Genomic DNA, 13,200 nt, shown 5'->3' on the forward strand with positions numbered 1-13,200 from the left:
CAGTGGAAATGTGAAATGGTGCGGCCAAAAACAGTCCAGCGGTCCCTCAAAATCTTAAACACAGAGTTACCATATGACCTAGCCGTTCTACTCATATAAATATATATATATATATTTTTCTTTTTTCAAGAGAAATGAAAACATACTTCCACACAAAAAACTTTTACCAGAGTGTTCACAGAGGCACTATTCATAATAGCCCAAAAGTGGAAGCAATCTAAATGTGTATCCACAGGTGAGGGGATAAACAGAACATGGTATAGACTTACAGTGGAATATTACTTGGCCATAAAAAGGAATGAAATACTGATACATGCTAAAGCACGGATGAACCTTGAAAACATTGTACTAAAGGAGCCATAAACAAAAGGACAAATATTGTAGGGTTCCATTTATATGAAATGTCCAGAAAAAGGTAAATCCATAGAAACAAAAAGTAAATTTAGTGGTTGCCTAGAATTAGGGGGCAGTCCTAGTGGTACAAGGTTTCTTTTGAGGTTGATGAAAATGTTCTAAAATTAAGTAGTGATGATGGTTGCAAGACTCTGTGGATACACTAAAAAGCACTGAATTATACACTTACTTAAAAGGGTAAATTTTATGATATGTGAATTATATCTCAATAAAGTTATTACAACAAGAAAACAAATTCCTATAAACCATTGATGCTGTGTTTCAAGAAGAGGGGTGGGGATGTCATAGGACAGAGAGCAAGGATGTACTTCTGTTTTTACTTAGTGAAAAATGGAAATTGAATTTTTTAAAAAGCCTCTCCTTCAATCATGTTTCTGGGAACCATTACAAGCGCTATCCCTTGGCTGACCCTGGGTGTAAGATGCATTCCCTCCAAGAGGGAACAAAGCAGAGATTCACTCCAGGGGTGAGGAGACAGGCAGGCAGCTGCTTTCAGGCTGTGGGGTGCACACGGTCTGGTCTCAGCACACTTCACTTGCCTGGGTGTTTTGTTCTCCACCTCCATTTTACAGGTGTGAAAACTGAGGCCCACCTTGACAGTCGTGTAGCCCAGATCATGCATTGGGTTAGTGGTGAATCCAGGACCCCTGGGGCTCTGACCCCCATCTTAAGCCATTTCCACCATATTCAGTCAAAGGTTCCTAGTTATAGTGCAGATGATGCCTGTGTCTGTGGAAGTCTCAGTGTTCCTTTGAGGAAGGGGGACATGGGAGGGGTCAGTTCTGAGTGACAAGGAAGTCTCAGAGCAGAAAGTAGCCCCTGGGGAAGGTCTAGAGGGATTGTTTGAATGAACTGTGAAGGTGCCTGGGGGTGAGAGGGTGTAGAAAGTAGGCAGGGGGCAGGATTGAATGTCTGAGGGTTTGGAAATCCCTGGTTGTGCAGCCAGCCCTCCTCTCCCTCCACTTCCAAGCTATTCCAGCTGCTCCGCTAATTAGGGTAGTCATCCTGTCTCCTCCGTCTCCAACTTTCCAGCTCCCAGAGAGCAACCCTGAAGCCCCCTGCCCCTCCTGGCTGAGCTGGCGAACTTCAGAAAGGTCCCAGCCTATGTCACAGGAGCCAAAGGCTGTTACGTCTGCAGTCTGGCCTCCTTCACACATATCATTGCACCAACAAAGATGGAGTTTGGGGCCAGAGTGCCCACTGACCAATTCCCAGTGAGGCCAGCGTTCCTTTTTTATGAGTTATTAGGCCATTTTGGCTGTGCTTAGGGTTATGGTTCCCGGCGACTGTCACATAGAATGGGATTTAATGGGCAGCCCTGGGCTGGGTTACAAACTGTTCGTCCCCCCACGTGGATGCACATGTCCTTTTACGACTCTAGGCTGCTGGAAAGGACTGTGCTCATTTGGAGGGTCATTTAAGGTAATGAGCTCTGGGCAGCTTTAATTTATGTTCCCTTTAAAACACAAGTCGACTCAGAGGGAGGACACAGCTCTGTGGAGACTAGTCTGGGGGTTTAGAACTTGGCCCTTTTGCAGGCTGGCCAGAAAGGACCTACTGCGTGCCAGGCAGTGACCACTTTCTCCATTATGTTCTCATTTCATCCCACATGAACCTACATACTCATCCCCACATCACAGATGGGAAACAGAGAGATTGGGTGACTTGCCTAAAGTCACACAGTGACTCTCCTCTTATCTGATGCCAAAGTTCCAGGCCACTTGGTCTCTAAACTTACAGTCCTGACTGTCTGGCCCTTTTGCTGATTTTTCCGGGCATGTGTCATCTCCCTTGATTTACAGATTTAAAAACAAACACGCAAAAAGCTGAGGCATGGAAAGGTTAAGTAGCTTGTTTGAAGTGATAGAGCTGGGATTTAAACCAAGCAGCCTGACTTCTGAGCTCACCCTCCTAACTAGATATAGGCCAGAGATAGTACTTTAGTCATCTTTGAGTCCTCCCTGTGTTATTAGCTCCTTGAAGTACATGCTAATCCCTGTATGTTGAGTAAGTGAGTAAGGGATGATTGGATAGCTGGATAGAAGGATGACCAGATGGGCGGGTGGACAAATGGACACATGGATGGATGGCTAAAGTGGGTAGGTAGTTGGATAGATGGATGGGTGGGTGGAGGGATGGATAAGGTGAATGGGTGAGTAGATGAAAAAGTATATAGATGAGTGGGTGGTGGGTTAGAAGGCTTTCTCATATGTAATATATTGTTATGGTCAAATAAGCTATCTGGAGACAACATCTCAGTTATAATGGACATTTTCCATAGAACAAAGGCAATGTCTGTTCACCACTATCCTACCAGTACCTACAGTTCAGAGTCTGAAACACAGAGGATTCTTAATAGATTTTTTTTGAATGACTGAAAAACCAAACAGACAGGAACCATGCAACTAAAAATACAGAGCCTTGCAGTGTTCCCTTCTATGCAAAGGACCCATCTCAGAAGTTTATGTTGACAGACCGGGGAAATGAATGAGATGTGTCAGGGTTCCCAATCTGCTTCCCCAAGGAAAGAAGTGGTTACTCACACAGGACACAAGTTCTGCTAGAGCCTGGTGGAGCATTTGAGTGTAAGTTGTCGAAACATTTCTCAGAGCTGTTCTCTTCCCTGTATTTGAAGATCAGCCTGGTAGCAAATATGAAGGGTCTGTAGGGGCAGCTGTGTTGACACTTGTGGTCTTAGAATATTTTTATTTGCTTATTAAATGAATGACTTCTATCCAAGATCAGGTCTGTCACTACAACTTTCATTAAATCTGCAAAGGCATTGGATTATACTTGTTCTTTTTTGTTGTGAAAGTATATTTTTAATGGCAGTTCATCTCCATTCATTGCGCTCACAATCCCTAAATGAGGCAGCGAAATAAACAAGCCAGAAATACCATTATAGAACCCAAACCTTTGTCTCCTGACTTCTGTTCTAGATCTTTCTTGAAAACAGAAGTCAGAAGAAGAAGTAGAATAAAAGATCATGGGCCACATTTCCAGCCAAAGCTTGAGGTTGGTTGCAGTTGGATGGTTGATGGGTCAAAGGTAACTGTGTTTATCAATGTGAGGCCTGTGGGTCTCTGATGGTGAGCAACATAATGTTAATCAAACTGTTATAGATTAATAATTGTATGGTTTATTTTAAAGTTAGAGGTGGCTCAGTCAGCTGAGTGTCCTACTCTTGATTTCAGTTCATTTCAGCTCAGGTCATGATCCCGGGATCATGGGATGGAGCCCCCTGTGTCAGGCTCTGCCCTGGGCTTGGAGCCTGCTGGGATTTTCTCTCCCTCTGCTCCTACCATGTGCGTGCTCTCTCTCTTTAAAAAAAAATTTTCTTTTTTTTTTTTTTTTTTTTAGGAAAAAGAGGAGGGGTGCATGGGTGGCTCAGTCAGTTAAGTTAAGCATTCAGCTTCAGCTCAGGTCATGATCTCACAGTTCGTGGGTTCGAGCCCTGCATCAGGCTCTGTGCTGACACCTCAGAGCCTGGAGTCTGCTTCGGATTCTGTGTCTCTCTCTCTGTCCCTCTCCCACTTACACTCTGTCTCTCTTTCTCTCTCTCTGTCAAAAGTAAATCAACATTAAAAAAAAAGAAGAAAAGAAAAGATTAGAGGAATGCACACTGTCATTTCATGGGTGTTATCACTTGAGATGAGGTCAGAGTGTTAGCAGATGTTAAAAATGAGTTGACTTAAAGACAACAGTAGGTAAATCATAGAATAACTGTATGCAGCTAGAGCTGAGCTGGTAATGGAGAGAGCTCCCGTTTAGTAAGTTATTATGTGTTGGACATGGTTCTAATTGTTTTACATTATGTAACTCATTGAATCCTCCAGGCAGCTCAGTGAATTAGGCAACCCTGAGGCTTGGTGAAGTTATACAACAGCCACTACGGGGCCAAGATGGAATTTGAACACAGGCAGTCTGACTCAAGAGTATGAGTTCTAATCTCTGCATGCTACCACCTCTCAAACAGAAAATAAAAGAATAGCACAGACAACAAAAACAAAGCCCCCTTTCACCCTGATAATCTGAGGCCCAGCTCCGTACATCAGTGCACTATGGAAACCCAACTAGGCCTCTGTTGTCACATCTCTAAAATGGGATCAAGCGTAGGGGACAGGCATCCTCAGAGGCAATGTGTATTGGCCTAGATTTGCCATGTGACCTTGAGTCAGTCTCTCCCTCTCTCTGGGGGTTTGACTTGCATGGCTGTCTCCCCAGCGTCACTCATGGCTCTGTCCTGTGGAATCCAACCCTCTGCTTGGCCTGAGGTAGTATCCAATGTTGGGAAGACTTCATGGCAGCATTAAGCCCCAAGGACACCTACTTTTTTTACATCCCAAATTGAGCAGAGCCTTGCCCGACAGCCTGAACAATTCGAGCGGGAGGGTAACATGATCAGATTGGGTTTTGAGGAGGCCCCTCTGGCTGCTGGGTAGGGAAGATTGAAGCCAGCCAGGGTGGAATGGGAGAGGGTAGGAAAGCAGTGGTCACTGGCGTCCAGGCAGGAGATGCTTGGTCCACAGAGCTATGTGGAGTAGGGGAAGACTAAAGGTAAATTCCAGGAGAGGTGTCGTGTTCAAATAGTGGCTGGCTATGTGAGGAGATGCTGAGATTTCCAGCTTGCTGCCTGGGACCATGATGGCACCCTTCATCCGTGGGAGGCATGGCTGAGAATCCTTTCCTCCTTCACAGTGCATGAGGAAGTACGGTTCAGGGACACGTTTAACTGGGTAACTGCTCCATCCCTCATCACTGCTGGTTATCCTCCACAGAGCATAATGGGCTCCTGCTGGGGCCTAATGTGGCTATCCTCTTATAGGGGTGCAAGGCTCCATTCCTTGTCTGAGGGTGCAAATTGACACAGGAGGCTCTGGGGTCAGGGAAAGGGAGCCAGGGCTCTAGGAGACTGGCCCATGCAGTCACTTTCCTGAAGGAGGTTCTGTGGTCTCTAAAGCAAGTGTGGTGTTCCTCTGACTCCCGGTGGCCCCTGGTGGTGTGGGAAGGGGCAGTGAAGAAGGTGTAGGGTGGTCTTAGGAAGGGAGGTGCTCACGTGCCTTTTTACACCTTGGCGGACTAGGACTTGTTGCAAAATCCATTGTTTGCTCCATTAGTTTGAAAGAAGAGGACAACAAAGTCAATTCTGAAAAAAGAAGAAAGAGGTCTGACCATAAGGGTAGCCAGCGGGACAGTAGAGTAAGTTATGACTCAGCCCCAGTCAGGACTTAGTTTGTGCATCTGTACACAAGGACATAGCTACAGATGGTGCCACACACACATTATGTCAGCAAAAGCCCAGGCAGGAACAGGCCACCTTGTCTCTGATCTATCTGGCTTCATGGCTCGAGTGTGGACCAAGGGATGCCTATCTTGCTCTTGACAGAGCCCCTTGTTGCTTAGGCTCCAGGTATCCCTGGTTCTGGTTCCTGCAGTAGTGGAGAAAGAGCTCCAAAGATGGCCCCTAGTTGTACCGTAGCCTAAGGCTCAGTTTCTCTTGTCCTGGTGTCCCCTACCCTGGCCATGCTTCTCCCTGCCTGGACGAGAGGTAGGAACAGTGTCCCTGACCACATGAAGCATGGGCTAGCCTTGGCCCAGCCACTCCAGCAAGTGGATGCTTCCTCTTCTCTCCCAATTCATTCATCCATCCATCCATTGATCATTCTAGCACCTCATTGTGGCATTCCCAGAGAGCGGAAATAAAGATTTGATAAGAATTTAACAAGACCAAATACCTGGATTTTGAGTATGAGGAGAAAATTCTTGAGAAGTTTTCTGGGACCTCATTGCCAGTGGCAGGAAAGAGCCATTGAAAGTTTTCAAGTAGGAGATGGACATGGCCCAATGTTGTACAGCAATCACTCTGCTGGGTGGAGAGGGAGGCCCAGAGCAGGGAGCAGAGCAAGGAGGTGGTTGTAATGGGGTTAGAGCCTCCTCTGTGGAGATAGTTTCAAAGTCAGAGAAAGGAGGGTTCTTCTACTCCAGGTTGGTTTGTGACAGGCCAAGCTCTTTGCTGCCTCAGTGCCTTTACACATGCTGCTTCTCCTGGAAACTTCCCTGTGCTCTCACAGAGCTCCTTTTTCTCTTACAGACTCAGAGCAGCCCTCCCTGACATATCTAAACAGTTCCCCCTTGTTACTCCCTATGAAAGCACCTCCTTCTTCTCCCTTCACTTATAATTTATGATCGTATATTCATTGTTCCTTTTTTGAGACAGAGACCATATCTGCTTTATTTACCACTGTTTTACTCACTGCCTAGCTCTGTGCCTGGCATAAAGCAGGCAATCCAAAACATTTATTGAATAAATGTATTTAATCAATAGCAATGCTTATGTAATAGTCATAGTTACGTATATATGAGATTGTTAATCTCACCGGTGTAAGTTTTCTAAGCATTGATCCTCATAGCATCAGCCAAGAAAATGAAATAGGAATCATTATCCCCCTAGGTGGAAACTGACTTGTGTGCTGTTCATGATCTAGCTGATGGCAACACAGGGACCAGAGTCCACAATACACATCCCAAACTGTACTGCATCACTTATTCAGGCCCAGAGGACATGACCACCTTGGGAATGGCCCCTGCTGCCTGACCATGCCTGTCCAGACTGCCAGTCCAATCAGATTAACATCTCTTGACATCATAGTAATTATTTGTACCCTCCTTCAGCATCACAGCCTGCCTTGTATCTAACAGAGAGACAAGTCTATCTTAGACATCATGTGTAGAGGCACTTAGGTAGCAAAAGAGTGTGGCATATTCAGGGAACTCCAAGGAGGCCAGGATGGCTGGAGTGGGAGCAGGTAGAGAGGTTTGTGCCTGTGTCTTATTCAGTTCTGGGTCCCCATGGAGGGCAGGCATGGAGCTTTGCACCCAGAGCACTTGTTAATGGCTTGTGGCATTAATAGGGCCTCGGGTGTGTTCACTTTGCCTGTGCTGGACAGGGAACTCTAACCCTCTCTCTCCTGTGCTCTGACCCCAGCGCCTACACAGAGCCCTATAAGGTCTGTCCCATCTCGGCAGCGGCCCCCAAAGAGGACCTCTCATCGGATGAAGAGCAGGGAAGCTCAGAGGAGGAGGACAGTGCTCCAAGAGACCCCAGCCTCACCCACAAGGTAGGGCGCCCTGCCCTGGATGAGGGGCAGATGGGTTGTGGGGGATCAGAGATGTGAAGGCTGAGAAAGTACGGTGAAGCATACACTGCACCCCCTCTTGGTGAGAAGGGAGCTGTTTGCAAGTTGCTGGCCCCAAGTTGGATACAGAGGAAGAGTCACTGCGCAGCTGGGGCTGCAGCTTTAAGACACGTGGCAGACATGGGGTTCTGCATTGGTGATGCCAGGGTGACAGCTCCTACGGGCTTCTTGGGTCTGAGGAATTTTGGGGTTCCAAGAGCCCTTGTGAATGAAGTGAAATAGAGCTGCATGATTGGAATCAAGACAGACCTGGATTCTAATGACCTCAGGCCTCTGGGCCTCAGTTTCCTCGCTGTGAAGTGGGAATCTTGAGGATGAGTTAAGGGAAGTGTGTGAGTTTCCTTAACTGAAGACAGTTTTGGACTGAAAGCTGGTTTCCCGTACTCTGCAGTGGTGCTTTGAGGGGATGGGGCTGAGAGAAGGGCTCTTGCTTGTCTGGACACAGACGGTGAGTTGCGGCCCTGCCTGGGACAAGAACCAAGTCAGAGTGGAGGTCCAGACCTCTTAGTGGGCATTGGGCATTGGTGGCTGGTGGTAATTATATGTGCTCGCCACAGGGTGCTCGGGTCCTGTGCTTCACTTCCATTCGCTGGCATGATGTCAGTCCTTCCACACAGCGCTTCTGGGAGCTAGGGTTTGCTTCCCGTGTTTTTTATTTGCAGAAACAGAGATGTGAAGAACTTGTCCAGTGTCACACGACTGTTATTCCATGCCATCCAGGAAGTACCACACGGTGCTGGGGGCTGGGAATTCAGACCAAGAGAGACACCCACCCAGCTGCAGGGAGACAGGCGAGGAAGGTTGAGGCCAGCTTGACACTTCCCCCACTGCATGCCCCGGGCCCCGCTTGTCTGCAGAGGCGTAGCTGGGGAGGCTGAGGAGCACCACCTCCTGCCTCACAAGCCTCCTTCAGACACCTTGCCCCGTGCCTGTGTCCCTGTCTTTGTCAACCTCTCCTCCCACAGCCAGGGTAGGTGTATCACGTTGACTAAAGACTGCTCCCGTGGAAGTGCCCCCCAGAGTGCCTGGCACTTACCAAGCCTTGTGTATAAATGGTCATGACTTCATTTTGTTTTCATCTCGTTGATTTCTTCTAACACCTCGTTTATCTCTCTGCGCAGGGTTTTCATCAAGTCACCTTCCCAGGGCTGTGGGAGTGTTGAAGGGGGTTTTCCCACCTGGCTCTTCCTCAGTCCTTCCTGCTTTGGCCTCTGACCCTTCCTCCCCCTCTCTGGGTAGAGTGCACTGTCTGCCGCACTCCAGGCTTCTTTCACGCCTTTCTACAAATTCACTGTCAGTGCCATCACCCCCCCTGTGTAACAGAGGACACAAAGATTAAGTAACTTGCCCAAGGCTACTCTGCCAGCGATTGAAGGGGTTGGATTTAAAAGTTACAAGCCCAGTGTTTGTTTGTTTGTTTGTTTGTTTCCCCTACAGCCCTGAAAGCCTTCTCTTACCTCTCCACTTCTTCCCTTCTCCCCAGAAGGAACTGTTGGCTCCTTGAGGGCAAGGGAGGAGCTTTAAGTTAGTGGAGCTATCTATCTATCTATCTATCTATCTATCTATCTATCTATCTATCTAAATATCTAGATATCTGTCTATCTATTTATGCGAGAGAGTGAGTGAAGGGCAGAGAGAGAGAATCCCAGGAGGGGTGGGGAGCAAGGGGGTGCAGAGAGAAAGAGAAAGAGAGAAGCAGGGCTCACCTGAAGCAGGACTTGACTGGAACTCATGAACAGTGAGATCATGACCTGAGCCAAAGTCAGATGCCTAATGACTAAGCCAGCCAGTGCCCCAGTAGTGCTATTTAGAGATGATTATGGCTTTTCTGCGCTTTTCTGAGCATCCGGATCAGGGGTTGTGGAACCTGGAAGCAGAAAAATGGTTGCTCTTTGGGATTTGGTCCCCGCTCTGACACTGGGATTTGGGTCTGGGTACCAGGCCAGGAAGAATTGAAGGGCTGACAAAGCAGTAGGGCACCCCCTGTGCAACTTTCTGTACCTCAGGGGGCCCCCACCTAGTGATGGTTCCCCCCACAGTCCCCCAATTCTCTGTTAAATGTTCCTCTGGGACTACCTGCATCTCCTCCTCCAGCTGTGGTGCACACTTTGGTGTGTGTCTTTCCAGAATCTCTCCCTTGTATTCCCTTACATACGTTGTTTGTTATGAGTGGAAAGTGGATGGTATTGTTTGTGGAGTTGTTCTGATAGGTTGAGTCATGTCAAACTGTAAGAAACCTGGCCTAACTTGGTTGCATTCACACACACCTATCTTATAAGATTTTCACACATCGCTACAGCATTTTATTTATTTATTTATTTATTTATTTATTTATTTATTTTATTTATTTATTTTACTGCTGCATGGTATTCCCATTTATGGATATGCTATCCTTTATTTGGCCATCCCGCTGCTGAGGGACGTTTATAGTGTTTCTAATTTTTATGCTCTACTAACAGCTTTGCAGTGTACTTGTTCACACACCTCCTTGTGTACGTGCTTTTCTCTAGCATAGATCCCAGAAAGAGATTGGTAGGTCACAGAGGGGCATTTTCAATCTTTATACCTGCAGCCATAGTGACCCCTAGGAGGCTGTTGCAGTGCTCACCCTCCTGGCAGCCCTCAGTGGATGTGAAGGGACATTTCTAGAGGGTGCAATCTTTCCTGGTTTTGGTGGGGGGAGGGACGGGTGGAGAGAGGCAGCATTTGCTGTCATCTTTTTGTCTTCCACTGAAAGTTCTACTTCCCCAAAAGGCAAAGGCCTCCATCACATCAAGGGGGGAAAAAGAGCCAGATTTGCCATCTCCAGCCACCTCAGAGGAGCAGACCTAGGGAAGGTGTGAGTGAACCCCACCCCCGCCCCGGGAATTGCTTCCCTGGGGCCACAGGAGGTATGTTTGGGGTGAGCCCCACCCTTCCTAGAGTTTGATATGGGTTATGTAAAAATAAACCAAAGGAGGTGAGCTCCACTCTTCCAGATGCTTTGAGGTGGCCACATCAGGAGTGGAGAGCCTTCTGGAGCAGGACAGGAGGCCGAGCCCAGCCGTCCACCCACCTGTCTGACTTTGCCCTCTCTCCCACTCACGGACATTCAAGGGGTATGGGTTGAAGGGAAGAGGGGGCAGAAAAGGGAAAGCAAGAAGGACATAAAAATAGATCTAATGTGAAAGGAGACAAAGGCAACCTGGCATATCACTCCTCCCTGACAGCAAGCCTGATTTTCAGACTAACCGAGACTTTTCAAGCGAAATACCAGCTCCCCAGAGGTGAGCCCAGGAGTTGGTGGCCTCTCTGAGCCACCTCCTCCCTCCACCTCCTCCTCCCTCGCCTGAGTCCTGTCGTCCCTGTGTTTCCCTGACAGGTCCACCCCCGAGCCCAGGCAGAAGTTTGCCCTGTCCTCTGGAACAGGCCTGCCCTGCTGTGACACCCTCCATGGCTGTGCCCACGGTCCATGTGGCCTGGCCTGGGCCTCCTTGCTGGCCTCGTGCCCCCAGGCCTCTCACCTGTCACCTCTATCTGATCATCTCCTCGAACTCTGGTTATTTCCACTGGGCCAGTCCCCACCTGGGTTAAATTCTGGCATGTGCTTTCTCCGTGCCAGAGTCTTGTCAACCCATTGTGCAGCCCCGCACCTTGGCTCCATGGTCTGTTCTCACTCCTTCTAGTCCCCAGGAAGCCCTCCTAATCCTGCAGCAGCTTCCTCAGGCTGCAGCCTGCTCTCCTTCCCAGAAAACATCCTCATCTCATCGCAAGCATGAACTACCTCCCGTCTCCATCTCTTGTCTCTGTATCCTCACTCCATTTCTCCCCGTCCCTCCTCTTCAGCAGAAATGTATTTACTGAGTACTTACTGAGCACCTGCTATGTGCCAGGCATCCTTCCAACGGCTGAAGATACAGCAGCCACAGGACAGACTGGGTGCCTCCCTGCCTGGCTTCTAGAATAGAAGCTCCCCTAGAGAGGGAGATGAACAATCAGAAGGCCCCTGCGGTGGGTTTAGGCAGTGAAAGCGCTGTGCCATCAAAGAAACACAACAAACCTGGCAGGTGGGAGCTGGGTGCCAAGGGCGGGGTGAGGGGGGAAATTGAGGCAGTGAGGCCAGAGAAAGCTTTTTTTTTCCAATTAAAAAAATTGTGTTAAAATACGCATAACATAAAATTCACCATCTTAACCATTTTACATGTACAGTCTGGTGGCATTAAGTACGTTCACACTATTGTACAACCATCCCCACCATCAATCCACAGAACTCTTCATCTCCCCAAACTGGAACTTTGTCCCCATTAAATGCTAACTCCCCAGCCCCTTCCTCAACCCCTGGCACCTACCGTGCTGCTCTCTGCTTCTCTGATTTTGACTATTCCGGGGACCTCATGTAAGTGGGATCATACAGTATTTGTCCTTTTGTGACTAATTTCACTGAGCACCATGTCCTCAAGGTACATCCATGTTGTAGCCTGTGTTCCAGTCTCCTTCCTTTTTTTTAATTTTTTTATTTTTTTTAATTTTTTTATTTTATTTTTTTATTATTATTTTTTTAATATATGAAATTTATTGTCAAATTGGTTTCCATACAACACCCAGTGCTCATCCCAAAAGGTGCCCTCCTCAATACCCATCACCCACCCTCTCCTCCCTCCCACCCCCCATCAACCCTCAGTTTGCTCTCAGTTCTCAACAGTCTCTTATGCTTTGGCTCTCTCCCACTCTAACCTCTTTTTTTTTTGTTTTTCTTTTTTCCTCCCCCTTCTCCTTCCTTTTTTAAGGCCGAATAACATTCCACTTGTATGTACATATCACAGCTTGTCAGTTCATCCATCAGTGGGTGTTTGGGCTGCTTCCACTTTTTGACTATTGTGAATAATCCTACTATGAACATGATGTACAGATGTCTCTTTGAGACGTTGCTTCCAGTTCTTTCCCGCGTGTCCCCAGAAGGAGAGTTGTTAGATCACATGAGAATCATGTCTCTAATTTTTTGAGGAATTGCCATCCCATTTTCCAGCATGGCTGTCCCATTTTACATTCCCACCAGCAGTGCAGAAGAGTTCTGGTTTCTTAGAGGTCTTTAGGATGAGGAAGAAACCAGGGAGCTGAACAGAGTGAGCCAGCAAGAAATGGGAGGGTCCAGGGACAGAGCGTTCTGAGTGGAAGACAGCAGTGCAGAGGCAGAAAAGCGGGACTGAGCCTCGAGGGCTAGAAGACTAGGTCAGTAGACAGGAGCATAGGAGAGGGAGATGGGCTGCAGACATTCTTAAGGATTTCCCTCAGCCCACAGACGTATTCAGTCTTCCCCACTCCCCTACCTCCTTTACTGCTGTCATCCGCCCTGCACTGCCCTCCCCGCCTCCACGAGCCAGGCCTCCACACTGTCCACCCAGACCCTGAGCCTCAGCTCTGGTGGTCTCTCACCTTGGGAGCTCCCTCTTCCCTTGCTTTCCACTGTCCAACTCTGTCTCTGCCTCCACACGAGACCTTTCTTTCCCAAGGCCCGAGCTCCTCCACCCCTGTCTCTCATCTGTGTTCTGCCCAGGCAGCCCATTCCAGGCCAGCGGCCAGCCCTCCTCAGCTGGCATTCCCAGAGCTGAGC

The 13,200-nt window shown here is 48.1% G+C and overlaps 1 protein-coding gene across 2 annotated transcripts in view; it reads left to right on the plus strand.

The window, feature by feature from the left end:
- FGD5 (FYVE, RhoGEF and PH domain containing 5) overlaps nucleotides 1-13,200 on the plus strand; it is a 124,014-nt gene that overhangs the window by 45,936 nt on the left and 64,878 nt on the right. For both annotated transcript variants that reach the window (XM_040491890.1, XM_040491891.1), the window contains exon 3: nucleotides 7,400-7,532. In XM_040491890.1, coding sequence (XP_040347824.1) covers nucleotides 7,400-7,532 — 133 coding nt within the window. The remainder of the gene's footprint in view (nucleotides 1-7,399; nucleotides 7,533-13,200) is intronic.

Source organism: Herpailurus yagouaroundi, unplaced genomic scaffold (genome assembly GCF_014898765.1).
Source record: "Herpailurus yagouaroundi ecotype Mexico unplaced genomic scaffold, PumYag 183, whole genome shotgun sequence".
Lineage (NCBI taxonomy): Eukaryota > Metazoa > Chordata > Mammalia > Carnivora > Felidae > Herpailurus > Herpailurus yagouaroundi.